General features: G+C 44.0%; 1 protein-coding gene across 1 annotated transcript; it reads left to right on the forward strand.

Annotated features, from left to right (window-relative positions):
- The first annotated feature begins 4,727 nt into the window (after nt 1-4,727).
- Nucleotides 4,728-19,879, forward strand: LOC110085828 (solute carrier family 22 member 13). Its single transcript, XM_020806327.3, has 10 exons — nt 4,728-5,150; nt 7,048-7,151; nt 10,247-10,401; nt 11,915-12,083; nt 12,805-12,925; nt 14,401-14,495; nt 15,415-15,629; nt 16,349-16,457; nt 16,834-17,028; nt 18,589-19,879. Exons 1-10 carry the CDS (start codon nt 4,779-4,781, stop codon nt 18,683-18,685), a joined length of 1,632 nt encoding a protein of 543 aa, XP_020661986.3. The 5' UTR covers nt 4,728-4,778; the 3' UTR covers nt 18,686-19,879.
- The last annotated feature ends 1,629 nt before the right edge of the window (nt 19,880-21,508 follow it).

Here is a 21,508-nt window from a genome sequence, read left to right on the forward strand (position 1 = left end):
ATGATGGAAACAGATCCTGCCCTTCCTCTGTATGGCAGCTTCTCCCCTCAATCTTCTTTTCTCAAAGCAAAACATACCTAGTTCTTTCAGTCTTTCCTCCTAGGGCTTGATTTCCAGTCCCCTGATCCTCCTTGTCACTCTCCCCTGAACTTGTTCCTGTTTGTCAGCATCCTTCTTGAAGGGTGGTGTCCAGAACTGTACAGTACTCAAAGGTGAGGCCGAACCAGTGCCAAATAGAAGGGAATGAGCCCCTCACAGGATTTGGAGACCATACTTCTGTTAATGCAGCCTAAATCGTTCTCCAAAAGTTGGAAAAGGAGGTGGTACTTCATCAGATAGGTATAAGAAAGCAATGATACCTCCTATCTTGTATCAGTAGGAAACACAACTTTTTTGGATGGCAACTCCCAAAAACCTTCAGTCTCCATTCTGGTAGGAGATGTGGGGGAGGAAAGGTAACATCTCTAATCTCCGAGGGGACCCTCCAAATATGGAGCTGTTATAGATCTCAGTGGGTTTGATGTTCATCCATACATCATGCCTGTACAGAAACATTCCCAAACCCTAACGTGGCTGGAGGATGATGGGAATTGGATACCATCATCTCTGGAGGACACGAAGTTGTGAAACGTTGTTGTGCAGATTTCTTTGTTAGGAGAAAGGAATTCCAGAGGGAACCACGTTGGGTAAAACATGACAGCAGGAGCAATAGGTTTGCTTGATTTGTCTGCCATCAGGGTACTGAAAATCCAACCCACATCTGTGCTCTAAAGCAGTGGTCCCCAACCTTGGGCCTCCAGATGTTCTTGGACTACAACTCCCAGAAGCCTTCATCACCACCTCTGCTGGCCAGGGTTTCTGGGAGTTGAAATCCAAGAACAGCTGGAGGCCCAGGGCTGGGGACCACTGCTTTAAAGGGCTGCTTCACTCATGTAATTAACACTGTGGCTTCTTGCTTAACCGAGGAAGTGCATTGCTTTGATTAGCTAATGATGATCTTAATGTGTCATGGGCAGGTCCAAATTCTCAGGTTCTATTGCTTCCTGTAAATGACATAAGTAGCTGGGTTGGGATGTGCCTTCTTGGCCACCTCCCAAGTCTTTTTGTTCTGGGGCATCTTTTCCTTTCCTGCTGGGATGTAAGTGGAGAGGGAAGGGAAGCTTCTATGGAAAAAGTTGTTCCAGCGTGGTTGGAACGAAAGGGATGAATTTTGATGCTGGAGACATCTCGCTTGCTTCGAATGGTCAGCCTTGCATTGTCTGTGAGATCTTCTTTCCGAAGACTGCATGAATCTTCATCTGGTATGGTTTAAAACCTGGGAACAAGCGTAAACCAGGGATGGGCAAATATATCTCTTAATACAGTCTGAGAATTTTTTTTTAAAAAAAGCATTGAATGAAAATTTGTATGTATTTTTTGCCAGCAATTTTGCTTAATACGCCACCTTCTTCTGCAAGCGATTTGCCCAAGAGGATGTATTTTTGAAATATCATTTTCATTGATATATGCTGTTTTCTACTCATTTTTGAAAAATGGAAGAAGACTACTGCAAAATTCAAAGATGCGTAAATTTTAAAGGACATCTGGCTCACATACAGGTTTGGGCATGCAAGATAACGTCACATTCCCATGCAAACTGAACATTTTTCTCCACCATTCCTTGCTCAAAGCATGTTATCTTGGTGGTGAAAAAAAATTGGTCCCTGCTTGGTTCCCTCACTGCCTGCTTTGTTTATTTTGTGAAGATTAATTTACTCCAGTGAGTGAAATAAAATCCTAATTTAACATCCACCATAGTTTAACAATGATGCTGTTGGATGTTGTTTTTTAAAATCAGCAAACTGTATTGAGTATATTTCAGGGTAAAAAAAGAGGTCTATAATAAATTAGAACACTGAATAAAACAGAAAACACTAGAAGTTTTTACTGGGAGCTGGGGATGTTGATGACGAGGGGGCCAGCTTTGGCCCTCCGGATGTTATAATATAATAATCTTAAAACTGCAAAGCTGGAAGGGACCCTAAGAATTTTTGGGTCCAGCCCCTGCCAAGGAGGCCCAGTGGAGAATCGAACTGGGTTCCCTTTGCAATCAAACTTCTAGATCCAGAATTAGAGACATATCTAGGGAGGCCCTTCAGGACAAGGATTTAAAAGGTTAATACGAGCACTATAAATGGAGCTTTTAACAAAGTCTTACACAGACCTATTCTTTCTGGGAAAGGTGTAGGAAAGAATTTATTTGTTAAGTGCGATGCAATACACATTGACAAGAACAGGAAATACCAGCATGGCCTATTATGAAAAGAACTAATCCAATAACAAGTATTTCAAAAGAGGCATTAGAATTTCTTACAATCACCCTTTCACCTCCAGCATCCACAACCAGAAATCAATTCAGTCAGCGGTTCTGCCAAATGGTGTTAAGTGCTGGAGTTCATGATCTGTTATTCTGACATCAGTAGCAACGTTTCCAGATTCATTTACAGATGGGCAACAAGATGAATTAGTTAAAATTAAGTAAAATGAGGATTGAGCTAAAATTACATCTTGAACTTTAGTACCCTGTAATGTCATCTGAGCTGCAGAACCTATTGGGGCTGCTATATTCTCCAAAAATTCAAGAAACACAGAAAATTTCTTAAATAAACATTCTGATTCAAAAACCCCTATTGCAAGAATTACCCCTCTAAATATCTTTCTTCACTAAGAATCGTCACCAATGCAAATGAGCCTCTCATGGAGTATTCATTTTAGCCCTAATAAACTTCCCAGATTACAGGAACGTTGATAGAGATTTACTCTTAGTAGCAGTAACTCCAGACACCTTGTGACCTAACGTGCAGGTACTAATAATATTTAATGGGAGGGGTCTTCTAGAGCAGTGGTCCCCACCTTGGGCCTCCAGATGTTCTTGGACTACAACTCCCAGAAGCCTTCACCACCATCTCTGCTGGCCAGGATTTCTGGGAGTTGAAGTCCACGCACATCTGGAGGCCCAAGGTTGAGGACCACTGTTCTAGAGGCTGCATTTCCACAAATAAAATATAATCCAAGTATTCTTAAGGAAGCTAAACCAATAGCATAAACTTTCAGCTGACTGATGAGATAGTCAACCTTAACGAGAGCAATTTCTCATCGGGTTCAATCAGAGAAGCTGGCGGTAAAATTATCATAATCTACTTGCATCAATTTTCTTGTTTCTAAACCAAAGTCTTCATCATGTGAACATTGCCACAAAAGTTGGAGGGCAGTTAAAATACAACCTCTGTAGGAAGCTTGTCCCAGAGGGAAAGGGCCATAACTGAGACATTACGGTTCTCCTCGTGTTGGCTCTTTTGACCTCCTCGAGTGTCATAATTTTGTTGAAACGACTTTATGAAAGCAGGTTGTGGTTGATGGAGTTGAAGACACAGGGATTAGTGGTGAGTGGAGCCGGGGGGGGGGGGGTACAGCCAGATCTGGGGTGGGGAGTAAGTGTTCATGCAGAGAAAGTTCAGACTTGACCCCAACACAGAGAGGTGGGGAGACAGACAAATGTTGTTTCAGATACCCCTCACCAGGGATGTTGGCAAATCTTTGGGTCGGAGTCCTGAGTTTGAGTCTTTGGTACCAACATCAGGGTCTTTTCTAGGGAGTCTTCTCTTCTCATGAGACGGCCAAAGTATTGGAGACCGTATTTTTCAGTGTATAAAATGACACTTTTTCCTTAAATAATCAGAGAGAAAATTGAGGGTTGTTTTATACACGGAAGGCAGCCTCTTTCCCTGCCTTTTGTGAAGCCATGGGGCTTAGCAAAAAGGAAGGGAAGGCTCCCTTCGAGCAAAGCAGCGATGAAAGGGCTGCACAATCGCATCCCTCTGATCTTGAGGCCCTTTCATGGCTGCTTTCCGAAGCCCTGCAGACTTAGGAAAGGCAAGGAAAAGTGGCGGTCAAAGGGAGCCCTTTGATTCCTGCTTTCCCCTTCCTTTCGCTAAGCTCTGTGGCTTAGCAAAAGGAAGGGAAAAGCAGGGATCAAATTTTCTAATTTGGAGTTAGAAAAGGGGAGGTTGTCTTACACACTGGGTCGTCTTATAAATGGAAAAATATGGCATGCTTTTCCTAGTTTAGCACTATACCTATACTACTATAGTGCTACACTGATACAGCAGTAATTCAAATGCTTATCATCTCAGTTCAGCGCTATTTCACTTGCTAATTTTCTTTTTAAAAAGCTGTGTTATGTATGGATGTTTCCCAGGATTGGTAAACTTTTCTATGCAACCCATGGCAGTGAGTTAAATGTGATTTGAATTTAAATAGAAATGCATTGCATCTCAGTGTATTGGTACATTGCTTGGTGCTGTCCAGGACGAACTGTTGATGGACCACATCTTGAAACTGGATTTAAGACTGAGAAGCACTTTAGACAAAAGGGATCTCCAAGTGGAAGGCTTCCTCTATGCATTAGGGCACATGGCCATCCTGATTTGCATACTGCTGCTGTTTAGAATGAGAGCCAGTGTGTTGTAGTGGATAGAACCTTTAAATCGAACTCAGAAGACCTGAGTTCAAATCCCATCTATGCATGTCCATGGTCAAACAGTCTTTGATCATCCCATATACCTTGAAAACCACTGTGGGTGAAATCTTGGCAGCTGCTGTGGTAGGATGGAACCTGTGTTTATCAGATACAAAAACTGATTAATTATTCACCTCATCCTTAGACTTTATCACGTTTAAACATTAATTTCAGGTCCTGGTTCTGACGAAGGCACAGTCCAGCTGCAGCACAGCCCAAGATGGTGGGATTTGCAGAGGTCTTGAAGGCGGTTGGAGAATTTGGTCGGTTCCAGAAATGGCTGGTGCTCCTCCTTTGCATCCCAAATTTCCTCACTCCTTTCCACATGTTCGGCCAGCAGTTTGTCATGGTGAACGTTCCTCATTATTGCAACACGAGCTGGATCAATCGCCTTTCCCGGAATCTGACCAAAGAACAGCAGCTGAACCTGACGATTCCCAGGAAACCGGACGGATCTCTGGAGGAATGCTTCATGTTTGCTCCTGTGAACGAGGATATCACATCCATCGTGGAGTATGGACTCAATACCACAGTAAGGTGCGAGCAAGGCTGGGTGTATCCGGAAGACCTAAAGCCAACGTTATTAACTGAGGTGTGTACTTTACATGTCTTGCAAAAGAAATATCTTCTTGAGCCCCGTCTCTAAACTACAGAGGAGTCTCTCTCTCTCTCTCTCTCTCTCTCTCTCTCTGTGTGTTTGTGTGTGTGTGAGAGAGAATTACATGGATGTTTTGTTGATCTAGAAGATGCAATGGGGCGTTTTCAATCTCTCAAACCAGTTTTGTATCCTACCCAGTTCCTGTTTATTATCTGGGTGTATGTGTACGGAACAATTCCATTTTACAAAGCAGTGATGGCGTCAGTGGTGTTTATGGGATGATCTTCCACCCCATATTTTCCCGGTGTTTCATGGAGAACGTTTCTCAACCGGATACATTTGTTTTCTTTCTTGCAGGGCCTTCTCCACGTGGCACCCCATCTCTCCCATACATTCCCCATGGGCACAGTGCATAGAAGCAGGATGTATCCCAGGCTTTCCCCCCTTAATAACAGGGCCAGTCTCTCTCTCTCTCTCTCTCAGAGCATTTTTCGAGGGCCAGATTTAAACTCGGAACTTGGAGAATTATCTATAGCACGATAGTGGAGTGATGCATCTATCGCTCTATCAGAGTTTGAAAAAGTTCCTTCTTCAAAGTGCAGTTTCTCAAAGCACCCCCCCAGTGAATATGGAAGTTAGAACGGTGTATCCAAAGAAGTAACTTAGTAACTTCTTCAAGCTCTGATCCTCACCGTTCCTAGTCTTCAGTAACACAAATGATGATGTGACGACGTTTCCTTCATAGATGTGCGGCCGAAGATAAGGATGGTCCTATGCAGCACCCATTACCATGCGCACGAGACGTCAGCCAAAGGACAACCTTACTGCAGGTTGCCAGAATTCCAGGGGGTTTTCCCTCATGAGGTTGCTAGCACTCTTATCTCTTGATGTGCGCCTCAAGATGCCAATTTTCTTTTATGTGGAAAAGTAGCGTGTATCAATGTACCCTGGGACCACCAGTTAGGAGCACTGGATGCTGAGCTGCTTACAGTGCACATTTGGGCACCGAGGGCAAATAAGCTCACAAAACAAAGAGACAATAGACAATCTTGCAGACACCTCTGATAAGTCAGATAAACAGGAATTTTTGCACTTAAAACTGTGCTTTTGCTATATTCTGTTTGGGTCTCTGCCTTCTTCACCTGTTTAATTGTTGGTTTATAGTCCAATATATTTTATCGAGCGGAAATGAATTTAACCCTGGTTTCAGGGTAATCTCTTTTTATTTTATATGAATGCGGAAGATTATCTCTTTGCAATTGCATGAGATGCTCTTAAATAAGCTGGGTCCTTTTTTTACATTTTGCCATGTAGGGGGCCATAAAATAACCAGATTTCAGTACCCCTCCTACTAATTAGGATCCTAATGCAAAATACTGAATCCATGATCATCAGACTAGTTAGAGGGAAATTTACCTGGTCTCAATGTGGTTCCCCCCGAAGAAATGGGTCTACAAATGGAATTACTCTCGGACCCGGCACCCTCTGTGGGGGCTCTGATAGCAGCTGTGGCGAGCAGGACAGCCTTCCAACCTGTGATCGATTGCCCAGTTCTGCCCATACCTGGGTAAGAGATGCTTAGCAACAGTGGTTCATACATTGGCTGTCCCAGAAATAGACTATAGCGTTATTTCTATTTATGGTTTAATTACTGTAGGGCATGTTGCTGTATTGTTTTGAATGTACTTTTTTTGTTATTGTGGGGTTTGAGAGTTGTAAGTTTCAGTCTTGTAAATTGTTCTGCTTGCACTAATGGGATGGTATATAAATCTGAATGAATGAATGAATGAATGAATGAATGAATGAATGAATGAATGAATGAATGAATGAATGAATGATGTTGAAGCTCCCAGGAGCTTAAATAAAACAGGAATCTTTTCTTTTCTTTTAGTTTAACTTGGTCTGTGACCGAGAAGATTTGAATCAGATATCTCAGTCCATTTACATGGCAGGCCTTCTCATCGGAGCGCTTATCTTAGGTCCCTTGAGCGACAGGTAAAGATAACCTTAAATGCATCATTTCATCTTCCTTCCTTCCCTCCCTCCTTCCCTCCTTCTCTCCCTCCCTCTTTCCCTCCTTCTCTCCCTCCCTCCCTCCCTCCCTCCCTCCTTCCTTCCTTCCTTCCTTCCTTCCTTCCTTCCTTCCTTCCTTCCTTCCTTCCTTCCTTCCTTCCTTCCTTCCTTCCTTCCTTCCTTCCTTCCTTCCTTCCTTCCTTCCTTCCTTCCTTCCTTCCTTGTTTCCAGTCCTTAAGGCTATATAGATCAATACATTTGAAAGCACATTGAGCAATGCTTGGAGAAAGAACAAGCAGAAAGACTGGATGTGTTTTCCAGCGATGACGGGACAGACATTCTGATGGCTTGTCTCACTCTTGGCACCAAAGGAATCAACTATGCAAAATAGTTAGCTTCCCCTAAAATGTTTCCTCTTTCCTGTTCTCCCAGTTGCACCTCGAAACACCCAGTTATGAGCATGTGGGCAGCCACTATGTGGGTGTGTCTGAAAACTGAAAACATGCACGCATTGCTGGGAACAAGGACGGCACAAGATGCAGACAGCGATGCTCCTAATTACTGGATGCGAACTGGGCTTTGGTTGAATTTTGGAAGCACAAGATTAATTTGGGCAGCTTGGAGCATTATTTCCAGAGGCTGTGCCAGCAAAAACTCATTTTCGTGTTTGAATCATGATTTATTTGCACAGCCTAGAAAAGCTGGGTGTATTCATGAGGCGTGGGGGGCTCAGAAGCTCATCTTATCTTTCAAGGGACAGAATACAATAGCTGTCATTTGTGTTGCTGTGGGAGGACAAGGTACAGTGGTGCCTCACTAGGCAGTTACCCTGCATGACAGTTTTTTCGCTAGACATTTACTTTTTGCAATCGCTATAGAGATTCGCAAAACAGTGATTCCTATGGGGGAATTTCGCTGGACAATGTTTGGTCCCTGCTTCACAAACTGATTTTCGCTAGACAACGATTTTGACAGCTCCCTCTGTGCTCGCAAAACGGGTGTTTTCGGGACCTAAGCTTCGCAAGACAGCGATTTAAACAGCTGATTGGCGGTTCGCAAAGCGGCTTTCCTATGCCTGATCTTCGCTAGACAACGATTCTTCCCCATTGGAATGCATTAAACAGGTTTCAATGCATTCCAATGGGGAAAATGCTTTTCGCTAGACAATGCTTTCGCTAAACAGCGATTTCATTGGAACGGATTATCATTGTCTAGCAAGGCACCACTGTACAATGTCTGCCTGCTGGTGGAGTCAGGCGGGGCAGCTAAATGCCTGCTTAAGACACCTCTTGGCATCCTCCTGCCTCTGCAAGTGGTTGCTATTTTTTTCCAGCAGCAAAAAATTCAAGTGTCACAACACCTGTCATGTTATTAGGTGGCTTGACGTCTCTTAAATGAGATCTCATTGTGGTTGAGCCAAGAACGAGGTGAGGTTCTTGTGTGCCTTGAGGCACCGAAACAAGTAAACCATGCATTTCATTGCTGCTCAGTGTCTCATTTTCTAACTCTTAAGTTTGTCCATTTCGGTGTCTGTTTCTGAGTCGCCAAGCAAATCGGCACGTGTTTTGTACTGTTCCCCCCTGCTCTACGCATCATCTCATGCAAGTTTACCGAACGCATGCTCTTTGAGAGTCATTTTGTTCCTACAGAAAGTATGTCTTGCAACTTTCCCTTACTATACAGTGGTGCCCCGCATGACGATGATAATCCGTTCCATAGAAATCGCTGTTTAGCGAAATCATCATCATGCAAAAACTGTTTCCCCATTGGAATGCATTGAAACCCATTTAATGCGTTCCAGTGGGGAAAATACATTGTCGTCCTGCAAAGATCGCCCATAGGGAAGCCATTTTGCGAGCACTGATCAGCTGTTAAAATGGGTTCTGAAAACATAGGGAAGTCATTTTGCGAAACCGCCGATCAGCTGTAAAAATCATCATTTGCAAAAAACCGGTCCACGAAGCATGGACCAAATCATCGTCCAGCGGAAATCACCCATTGGAATGACTGTTTTGTGAATCGCTATAGCGATCGCAGAACCTCATCTTGCGAATTCATCGTTTTGCGTGGTTGTCATCTAGCGAGGTACCACTGTACATATTTTGATGCCCTTCAGTGGGTTGGACAGTCACGCTGCAGTGTGCAGAAAAATGTTACAGTTTGAGGTGCAATTGTATTTCAGTTTGTATACGGCATTGGGAATATGCAAATATTAAAATATAAACCAAACACATTTTCCCCAACTTCCCCAAAAAATGCTACTGAGCATAAGTATACATACCAGCTCCTGATTCAGACAATCTCACTTACTTTACTAAAGGTACTAAAACAGATATTGGATACCCCTACGTTGCTTGTGCTTTAGCGCTAGATATCTGGCGTTGGCAATAGGCTGAACCGGGCAAACTTTGGGATCCCTCCTGACTCTATCATCCTATATTTACCGGTCTGTCCTAATAAAGCAAAAAGCTAAAAAATGTGATGCTTACATACCACCCCATGGTGCTTAAATTTAATTATGTAGGCTACACATCACTCCTCCCTCTGCAAGCTAGCATTCAATTTACTCTCCTCAAAAGGATGGAAGGTTGAGTGAACCTCGAGCCAGCTACCTGGGATTGAACCCAGGTTGTGAACAGAGTTTTGGCTGCAGCACTGCCGTTTAACCTCTGCGCCACCTATCATAATAAAAAAAATATTTTCCCCATAACCCATGATTTATTATTTTATTTATTATTTTATTTATTTCATTTATACCCCGCCTATCTAGTCAATCGTGACCACTCTAGGCGGCTTGATGGCTTTCCGATTGGCACAAACGCACTGCCATTCGCACGAGTACTATTTCCACACCCTTTGTGTGTGTGGAAGCAATTGTTAGGGAAAAGGTTAAGATTATACCAGAGGGTTTTCCTTTCAAACTTACTGCTTTCATCCTTGAGTAAGTAAGGGGCCACTCGCCTGCCATGAAGCACAACATATGTTCCCCCGACCTTTCTGAGAATGAACGCTTTGGAAGGATTCGCCTCCTTTTTACCGACTGACCCATGGGTGGCTTGTGTGTTTCTCTCCCACAGGATTGGAAGTCGGTGGTGTATTTTGCTCACCCTCCTCCTCATGGGCGCCTTTGGGGTCGGGGCAGGGTTCGTGCCCAATTTCTATGCCTACATCGCCCTGAGATTCGTCGTGGGCGCGGCTTTTGCTGGGATCAGTATCAGCATGGCAGCTTTAAGTAAGATACCCAGGTTTGGACCTTTTCTGACTGGAGACACTTTATTCGGTCTGGTGTTCTGCTTTTGGTTTTGTTTTTGTTTTTTTGCTTTAGCCACTCCTTCCTCATTGAGATTTCTTTTTCTGTAGTAAGAGGGTGGAAAAGTGGAGAAGCATGACTTTGTAGGGCAGAAGGGGCTACACCCTGAAGAAATGTGGAGCGTGTCCCTCAAAGGGAGGTCCTTTAGATGCCAAGCAAAGCCAAGGTGGAAGAGAGCAGTACCCTTGGGGTTCCTGCGTCACAGGGGCCATAACCCTGTTGCTTAGAGTAGGCCCATCTGAACCAGTTGAACACGCGGAGGAGCTGACTTGCCAAATCCCCACTCATTCAATGGGCTTCCTCTACTGCAACTTACTGTGCTAAGCAATAGGATTCCAGCTGGAGTGGGTCTTGGTAGCAAAGTTACCAAGAGTGAGGTTCTAAATTGCCAAGATTAGGGTTAATGTCCTTGCTTGCCATGAAACGACTCAGGTGATTTGGGCCAATCACACGCTTTCAATCTGACCTCCCTGCTAGGTAGGTACCTCTCTTTCCGAAATGGAGAGAGAACCATGTTGTACCACCCGTTTGCCATTGATTAGACAATGAACTTCTGCATTTTTAAAAAAAGGGCGGGGGGGGGGGGTGTTAAGGGTTGGCAGTCTTAACTTAGCACTGACATGAATGACACAGGCTTCCAAACACAGATTTCAAAGAGTAAAGCATTAAAAACCCTGGTTTTGAAAGGATGAAATGGTCAGTTTCTCCCATATTTTATATTTTACTCTCAAATTCTTTCCATCCTGATTATAAAGAAACTTGATAATTTTGGAAAATTCAAATCTATCTATCTATCTATCTATCTATCTATCTATCTATCTATCTATCTATCTATCTATCTATCTATCTATCTATCTATCTGTCTGTCTGTCTGTCTGTCTGTCTGTCTGTCTGTCTGTCTGTCTGTCTGTCTGTCTGTCTGTCTGTCTGTTGCTTCCTCTTTCCTTCCCTCTCTCTCTCCCTCTCCTCTATCTGTCTATCGATCTATTGATTGATCCATCTAAGATAGATGGAATTCCCAGTGCGGTCTAGTGGATAGAGTGTCACATTCGGGCCCTGGGTAATTCAGGAGTTCTTGTACTGCAACTCCCAGGAAATCTGGCTAGCCCAGCTAGTGGTATAGGCTTCTGGAAGCTGTGTTCCAAGAACATCTGGCTTACCCAAGGCTAGAGACCACTGTCAAACCAGGTTCAAATCCCCGCTCGGCCTTAGGGACTGACTCACTGTGCATGTGGAACTGGTAAAACCATTCTGTAAATAGAGTTTGCTGGCAAGGGACAGCTTTGTGGAGGTTTTACAAAGAGCGGATTAATTTAAATCTAGGCAAGGAATGAACTGATTATCAAGTTTTTTTTTAAAAAAAACGAATAGCTCATTAATTGGCATCAACACCAGACCTTGGGTGACTCAGAGACCCCACTGTGTTCCGTTCCAGCTTCGGAGTGGGTCGGGGCTCCCTATCGCCCCCTGGCGCAGATCGTGGAACACTGCAGCAACGCCCTGGGGCAGATGGCGCTGGGTGGTTTGGCGTACTCCGTTCGCGACTGGAGGCTCTATCAGATCGCTGGCTCGGCTCCTGCGTTTGCTCTCTTTTTCTACATATGGTGAGTGAGTGTCCACAAGGCCCCCAGGGGCGTGTAACAGCTGATGCACTGGACCGGACTGGAAGAGTTACTTTTTTATATACGTCAGATTTTATTGTACGGCCATAGATCCGTAAAGAAAAACACAGAAGAAACATATTTTAAAATGGGATGCTGTATAAAACTGTTATTACATAAGACAACCTAAAATAATAGAGTATACTCCTTAAAACCACAAACTGTAATTTCCAAGGTAACATATAATGTAATACGTCCTACGTAAATGTATAACCTGAAAAAGTGGACTTGCCCACGAAAGCTCACATTAAAATATAGCAGTTCATCTCTCAGGTGCCACAACATTTTTGTCTTCTTTATTTTTTGTTTTTATTTTGTTTTATGCCGGATATTTTAGCACAGACTAACATGGCTGCCTCTTCTAAAATGCCCAGAGAGTGTTTGCGCTGTGGAGTGCTATGCAAGCTGAAATAATAAATATCATAATCGTGGTGCGTATACAAGCTAAGAACAGAGTAACATAGAAACACTGCAAAATCAAATCAGGTTTGGGATGAAATCGGTTTCTTTCATGTATTTGCAGCTGGGAAAGGAAATATGGCCACTTTCTCTGTCATTGGTCCGATCAATGAGCAAATAGGATGTGTGGACAAGGCCTTCTCCCTCTCTACTCCTTCCCTGGCAAATTAATCTTCTGTATTTAATAAATGTTGATACTTCATAGGGTCCTTCCTAGCTCAGCTCGATGGCTCGTAACGAAAGGGAAGATCAAGGAAGCCAAGAAGGAGCTTCTAAAGGCGGCTGCCATCAACAAACGAACCGTCCCGGAAGAACTGCTTGATCAGGTGACTGAGGGACGATATTTCTATTGCTAGGATTCAGAGATGAACCTGAAAGCCAAAGAGGCTGAAGAAAGGGTGGAAAGAAAGCAAAGGAGAAAAAAACGATCTTTTGCACAGTGGCATTCCTGCTCTACCAGTAGGCAAAGTTACTTTCGGACACTTCCCAGATTTCCCCATGCTAGTTGGGAGATTCCTGAAGTTGCAATCCAGAAAAGTAATTTTTTCCATGCCTTGGAAAAAATCTTGGCACAGTAGTTAAACTGCAGTTCTGCAGTCAAGACTCTGCTCATGACTCATGTTGGAACAGCTCAGGTAGCTGGCCCGATGTGAACTCAGTCTTCCATCCTTCTGAGGTGGAAAAATTGAGCACCCAGCTTGTTGGCGGAGGGCAAAATGTCTAGCCTGGATAATTAAACTGTAAACTGCCCAGAGAGAACTTTTAGCCCTATGGAGTGGTACATAAGCAGCACACATTGCTTTATACCTCCTGTGTTTTATCCTGACAGCAACCCCGTGAAGTTGATTCTGATTCTACCGACAGCACATTTGTCTTGGGTTGGCCTACAATTGTCCAGTGAGTTCCACTGCAAAGTGGAATTAGGGTCGCTCCAATTTTAGCCTGACATGCCGTATTTTTCCGTGTATAAGAAACACCCATGTATAAGATGCTCTCCACTTTTCTAACCCAAAATTAGCTTTGAGGATTCAGCCTCTGGGCTCAGAATGCACAGACATTACGAGTCCCTGTTGCATCTGAGCCTACAGGCTCCACCTCCAACAAGGTGTGTTCCAATTGGTTTGTTCAACATCAGCTGATGTCAGTTCCATAAGGCTCACGACTGTAGGAAGCTGAGCCTCCTGACTGGAGGCAGCTAAGCCTGGTGATTGAAGGAAACCTGTTTGCAGAGGAAAGGTATGGGTAGTTTTTCCACTCCTCAGCTGACTTCTGTGTATAAGACGGACCTCAATTTTTAGTGTAATGATTTTAGGAAAAAGTATCGTCTTATACATGGAAAAATATGGTACTTACCTGGCTCTTGCTTATAAAGGATTCCCAACAGAAAGCTGCCATATATGTTCAGAGACAGTGAACATTCCCTTTTCAGGGAATGATTTTAGAATAGCTCACAAAGACACTTAAGAAATGCTGTACCTTAAAAATCAAAATGGAAGACTACCTCAGAAATTAAACATACTACCATTTCTGAAAACTTTTTTAAAAAGTAACCAAGGCCTCACCTTGAAGTAGGAGCAACCTAAAATCTACGGGGCATGCACAATAAAAGCTACAAAACTCAGCAGGTACACTTCCAAAGGAATTAAGTTACCCCTCACCCAATCATAATGTAACTTGTGTATATCTTCATTACTAGATAAAAGAATTAATTACAAGCGACGTCTTAATATTTGCAACCTGTTCTTTCCAAGCTCTCTGTGGAACATCTACTGACGATGTTTGGTCTTCTGTGTTTTGCAAGCTGGCTCCAGAAGAGAAGGTGAAATCGGGGAACGTCCTGGATCTTTTCCGGAAGGCGCACTTACGGCGTATGACTTTAATCATGGCCTGGGTCTGGTGAGTCTCCTATGTGAGCCATCGTTAACCTTTTGATTTGACCATGGCCAGTGTTTCCTCTAAGCAGTGTGGGCGTGTTGGCTGCTTTGGGAGGTTCACAATTGAGCCAGTGTTGACACCCATTTGCTTCCAGTCGCAGCTGGAAGCCCACATGTGGGTAGGTGGAGAGGATCCCACCCAGTGCTCCAGAAAATTAGAGGGAACATTGGCCACGGCTGTAAACACAATGTGAAAGAAATATAGGCTGAAGCAGGAGTGTGTACGCCACGTAATGAACCTTATAAAGTGGTGTGTAAAGAATTGTCTCCAGTCCGTGACCCCCTTCAAATGTGCCACGGCTCCCCAGAGAGCCGTATGGCCCCCGTTGAGAATGGCTGCTTAACTTAACAATAATTCGGTAGCAAGCATTTAAGCAAACAAGCCTACATGGTTTTTTGAGTGAATATGCAGAAGAATAATCGCTTGACACTGTCTCCATCTTGCTCCCTTCGCTCTAACGAAGGCATAGGTAATAATTCATCTCATTATAATTGACATCTGTCTACGAATTATGGACAGTAAGGAATGGTAAGAAAGCTACTCTTGTGCTATGAATTTCTTGACTGCTTTACTCTGCTCTGAAACCAGGCTGGTCTTATTTTTGCTGTCCTTCCACAAGTAAATCAAAGATTTTTCTCTTCAGGCAGGCTTTCCTTTAATGATGAGCTGTCAGACTGGTGTGTTCTTTTGCTTTTAATTTGATTTTATTTACCAGTTTTAATATTATACATGTTTAGCTCTTTTAAATATTTGTATATTTCCATTTGAAATGAAAACTAAGATTGCCAGGAAGCTGGCCCTTTACTAGCTCAGATGCATTAAAGATCAAAATAGATAAATTTAAATGGCTCAGAAATCATGTCCTTTTATTTGCTCTCAGGTTTGCAGATAGCCTTGTGTACTACGGGGTGAGCCTCCATGTTGGGGATTTTGGCTTGGACATCTACATGACCCAGGTCATCTTTGGAGCCGTTGAACTACCTTCTCGTATCTCCTGTATCTTTTTGCTCCAGTGGATAGGAAGGAAGAAATGTCAGGCTGCTTGGCTGCTCTTGGGGGGAGTCATGTGTCTGTTGATACCTGCCATTCCAAAAGGTACAAAAAAGGGATTTGTGAAAGGAGGCATATGTGTCTGGGGGTTCTCTAGGGTGGCCGTGTACACTAACAAATTTATATATGTTTGGAGTGGACTCCAGCATCAATGGGGAAGAGCTCCGATATGTTTGGGGCATATGCATTTTTTCTTTCCCTTCTTCCAGGGTCAGGAGGAAGTGTCTGGAAGGATTACTTTCCATCTTAGATCAGCCACAGCTTGCTACAATGCATCTAAGGCTAAGCAGACTGAGTTTATTCTTAATGATGGCTTCTTGAAAGAAGCCAACTTGAAACCATGGTTTATGGAGCAGGATAGTGTCAAGAAACTGTAGTTCAAATAAACCATAGTTTAGGATTCAGATGGAATGCCAGTTTAATGGAAATGGAAGCTGGAAGAGAAGAAGGGAAACACAGAAGAGCAATGATGGAATCACTTCATTTGTGTATCTGGCCCAGGCTCATTGACTCTTCCAGATGGAATCACTCCGGAGTCTCAGCCCTGCTACTTGAAACTGTGACTTCACACACGCAAAGCACGGACCATCCCTGACCTTACATATATTTCTGTATGACAGTGGTTCTGGATTCCCAAAGGACCACGGAGAACATTTCAGAAAATGTTTAGACCTTCTGAAAGGCAAATGTTTTCTTTCTGCAACTCTTTGCCTTAATCTCCTGTGGCCTCTCCAACACTCTTCATTTTTAATTTCCCCCTCTAGACTACCCTGTCATTGTGACAACACTGGCTGTTATTGGCAAGTCTGCATTGGGAGCTTCCTTTACAACAAGCTACGTCTTCTCTGCAGAAGTATTCCCCACAGTTGTCAGGTGAGAACTGCTTTGTCATTGAAGTGTACCTGGGCTTAGAAACGAGCAGAATCAGGTCACGAGTAGAGTCTCGACTGCGGTACTGCAGTTGAACCACTGCACCAGAGTCTGCTTGGAGTATCTGGGACACCATAGTCCTTTGATAAAAGAGAGAGGAGTGCTGCTCTGGATACTAAGAGCATCTCCTCCCAGAAGACCCATAAGGTTTGCAGTTCAGCAACATCTGGAAGGTTAAAGGCTTCCGACTCCAGCTTTCACCCTAGTTTCGTGGGTGGAGGAAACTGCTGGAGAGGTTCTTTCTACTTCTGCAGACTTTCCTCTGCCCGGGTCACTTCCTGCGCTTGACGACTACTTCTTCTTTTGCTTCTTCCACCAGGCAAACCGGCTTAGGGTTGTGTTCCACGGCTGCTCGAGTAGCAGGCATCCTCTCCCCGCTGGTCGGACTCTTGGACAAGATCCACCCCGCCATCCCCATGTCCCTGCTGGGAGTCACAGGAGTGCTTGGTGGGGGGCTTTGCTTCTTCCTTCCAGAGATGCGGAACAAAGATCTGCAGGACGACACTGTCCAGAGGTGAGGCGGGGAATTCCGGGCTAAGCCCAACACCAGCCTGCTGCTTGGCTCCCAATGCAGTGCAAAATTTCCCCCTTTCCCCTCCGCCTTACATCCCTCTTTATGCTATCAGGAGGGTTGCCCAGCCTTCTGGATTCAGGTTGGGGCAGGTGCACCGTGGTCTAAAACAGGGGCAGAGAGTTGCCCCCTTACTACTCGTAGTTCCATTGCAGCGTGCTTTTGGATTCTGGCCTCTGGAAGTTCTAGCGCAGGTAGTAAAGATCAGATATTGGACTACAGTTCCCAGAAGCTGTCAGCCAGGAAGGTCGGGTCAGGACCTTTTCATACTGCATACTCTCCCAGCCCCTTTGCTACTTTCCAGGAGGAGCGTCGGTTCTGCTCTATTTGTATTGGGTAAATCATTGCTCTTATTTTGTATTAGTTTTTTTAAACTGTAGGGTAAGTTGCTACGTACAAAGTGTAAGCCGATGTCAGGTTGCATCTCTGTTGTTTTTCCACCAGAACGCCAAGAGTCAGGTACAGAAGACAATGGAAGAATGCATCTTTGGGCACATACTAAGATTAGGGGCCAGATCTCATTGAGGAAAAGACATTTGTTCTCTTCTAAAAACATTGCTCGTGCACACATGTCCATTTTTTTCAGTGTTAGCTTCAGACATGCAAACAAATCTGCACTATTTCCCAATGAACCCGTTCCAAAACAAAAGGAAACTAATCGGCCAGATTCTCGGGTTGAGGCAATTCATGTCCAAACAGACAGAGACTATGGGAACGTGCTCTGAATAGAGGTCTTGGAACAGCGTCTAGTGTGGCTGAGAAGGCCAATTCGAGAGTGACCGTCCCTTCCACACTGAGGACAAAAATACAATCTGTCCCCTGTCCAGCTCCCTGGTTTTGCTGCTTCCAGGACTGCCTCTTTGCCTCGGCCTGCTGGACAAGGGTCTCTTCAAATTGGGAGAGGCCGTGATGCACTGCCTGCCTCCAGGCTGAACACTCAGAGGTCAAGGTTTCCGATCTGTTGAGGTCCATTCCTAAGGCCTTCAGATCCCGCTTGCAGATCTCCTTCTATTCATTCATAAGTTCTCTTACTATTACAATAGCTCCCTTATCCATGGGATCGGTATCCACTGATTCATTTATCCATTGCCTGAAAATGCTATATTTAAAACCTCAAAAATGCATACCGGTATTTACAGATATTTACAGGGTGTATTTATAATTATTGGCCATGAGAGGGCCCAGAGGCCATGCCGTGTAGAGCGTTTATTTCCTCATTTTTCCACTTAAAACTGATCCCCACAGATACTGCAGTCCTACTTGATTCCCTGACTATTCAGATCTTCTTGACCAGCCCCATGGCCCACATCACCTTCTATTTGTTGTTTATTTGAGGGCCTGGGAGGAAGCCAAAAAGCAGACAAGGAAAAGGTTCTTTTAAAGTTTAGAAATGTTTTCTTTTATGAGCGCTCTTAGATGATTTCTGCCCACACCAAGTGTGCATCCCGGGTGAGAAAAGTGCTCCTGGTTTCGCCCTCTTTAATACCGATTCCTTTTCTTTAGGTCTGACAAACCCAACAACGAGAACTTTGAGAAACAACCCGTAGAACAGAAAGAAGATGTTCAGACGATTGGGACCAACAAGACCACATACTTCTAGCGGCCGTAGCAAGTCCTCTCGGAGTCCAAAGGAAGGATGGGATGTGTAGTTTTCTAGGATTCTAAACAGGCCAATGTTCTTGACTTCATGTTCTGCCATGTTCCAGATCACCCACCTTCAGGCCCGGTGTTCCTGATCAATTATGTACTCCCACATGTCCGGATTATCCAGAAAAGCCCCATCTTGCTATATCTTGACTATATCTTGACACGCCCTCTACATGCACCGTCACCTCTGCCATCAAACCTCGTTCCTCACCACTGGATGACGCTGTCTTGGGTGGGTGCCAAAGTCAGACAACAAACTTACTTCTCCCGTCGCGCTAAACGGTTCTCAGAAAACGGAGCAGAGGGAAAAGACAACAACAGAGATTTCTTGAAGCGAAAAAGTGTTTTTATTTTGAGCTCAGAAATCACACAAACCACAAATGCATTTGGGGGCCCCCAGAAGAGCAGGAGACCCACAACGAAGAATGGCCAGCTGTCTTATACCCTTAGCTGGCATGATATTCAATCCTAAAATCGATGTAAAGCCAAAAACTCACTCTTCTCTTTTCTTATTTCTTGAGAGTTTTTTAAAAAAAACTATGCATTAAGGGATCTGCACTATGTGAGCTTCATACATGACGTGAAGGTATTTCTTCTAATTAGTTCAGTGAGCTGCCTTATCAGAAAAAGACATTCCCGAGGATGTCTCCATCTTATTTTCTAAGGGCTAGAAGCAACTAAAACCAGTTTTAGCTGGACTCTAAAGTGGTGGCTCAGAAATGCTTTAAAAAACCCCAACTGTGTGAAGGTCAAGATGTACATACACAACACAATTTCTGAGCCGGCACCAGCACTGCAAAATTTAGAAAAGCATGGAGTCCCAAGGATAACTGTTCCCATTTGCATTTCGTCTATGGAAATACAATATTTGGCTGCTTTGTTTACCAACGTGGCCCAGATAATTTTTTCTTTCCTATCCCTACCAAAGAGCAAAACTTTGCTTAGTAAAAGGTCTTTTGGGTGTAAGTGAAAGGAGGGTGTTTCTTAATATAGGTCTCCACCCCGTAGTTCTCTGATCGCCAATTTATAATCTGTTTACCCACCTGTCATTCTTCCAAGGCTCAGATACTACGATAGTCTTCTAAACAGCATTGTTAGATTGGTTGTAATGTTCTGACTTTTAAAAAATGGCTACAGAATTGTTTCCCACAGTGGCTTCTGCCCTCATCTTTTTTGGTGTGACCTGTGAAATATTCAATACATGTGGTAGACCAGTGGCCATCTCTTAACACTGGAGATAATGGTAGCCAGAGTTAATTTTTTTGGACTACAACTCCCAGAATCCTGCAGTCAGCGTGGACAGAAAGAAGAGGCTGTCAGTTTTCTTAGAATATAAATCTTATCAGAAAGATAAGAAAGTAGTCATGTTTATAGCCTTGAGGAAAAAAAATACAATTTAGATAAGGCAGGTCAATGTAGGTGGTGAGACTGTTCTCCTTTTTGCTGATACTCCGGCAGCGGCTGAGAGGTGGACTTTGCTATTATCCTTCATGGCTGAGAAATCTTCCAGGATTTTGTGTGATCCTGATGTACAGGATTACAGCTCTCACCGTCCCCAGAAAGCAGGATGGGGTTTGAAGGCCAGCACATCTGGGAGCACCGGTGTGGGGCAGGCTGTGTTAGCGACCTCTAGGCTTGATGGCCGTATGATATACTATAAGAAGAATCCTTTGAAGGAGCCCCAAACCATTGGTTCTCCCCCAGGGGTCCCCAGATGTTCTTGGACTGCAGCTCCCAGAAATCCTGACCAGCTAGAACATCTGGGGGCCCAGAGTTGAGAACCACTGCCCTAGACAGCATAGTTTCTCCTTACCTTCTGGGTCCTCCCACGATTTGCACTGCAGCTCCCAAAATTATGCCGGTTATGCTAGCTGGGGCTTCTGGGAATTGAAGTTTAAAATGATCTAGCGAGCCCAAAGATGCAGAGAAACCCATGATTTCCGACGATGGTCTCTTTGGGAAGACCATCAAAGGGAAAAGGGGCATTTGAGTCTAAAAGATGGGATATTTTAGCTTATTCCCAGCGGCAAGCATCATTTTACTGCTCCAGCGTGCTCTTTGGCATTATTCTGAGAGCATCCTTGGACTTTACCCAATCAATGGTCACTGGTTATCCCAAGGTACCTCTTCTTTCACCCCGCCTGGTGATTCACTTGGGTCAGAATTTCAAGGTTCTAAAAATTAGCCCCAGGGCTGATTTTAACATCTTTAAAGTGGTACAATCTTGCTTCATCAGCTTTGAAACATCTGGAGTGTTTAGGACTGAGGCTCTAGGCCTAGTTGCAGGCCTTCGTTTTGACCCGTCCAGTCACCTGGTCTTGATCTTGACCACATCAAGGAGCAAAGTTCTCCCAGAAGACACAACGCATCCTCTAAGATCAAATGTGTTTTGGTTTGGTTCCACCACCCCTCCACATTTTTCCCCATCCAGTGATAAACCCATACTGAAAATTGATCTACAGGTATTTTAAATAAAAATAAACAAATATAGACTCTTTCGGTCAACAGTGCAAAGGGGTGTTATCAAGAAAAAGAGGAGGATGTCTACTTGGGTGTAACTTTCCATGCAAACTGAAGACCTCCCATGTAGCCCTCTCTTTTCTGAAATGTTGAAGCAGAAGTGGGCAACTTTTTTTGGAGGGGGTCTGTATCAGAACCCCCAAAAAGCCCTGTGCTGCCACCACAGTTTTTAGGACTTCTGTGGTAACTGCTGAAATTCATTGATACCTGTGGTGGCTCCATCGGGCAGGAAAATGGCAGAGAGCAATAGTAGGGG

This window comes from Pogona vitticeps, chromosome 6 (genome assembly GCF_051106095.1).
Source record: "Pogona vitticeps strain Pit_001003342236 chromosome 6, PviZW2.1, whole genome shotgun sequence".
Classification (NCBI taxonomy): domain Eukaryota; kingdom Metazoa; phylum Chordata; class Lepidosauria; order Squamata; family Agamidae; genus Pogona; species Pogona vitticeps.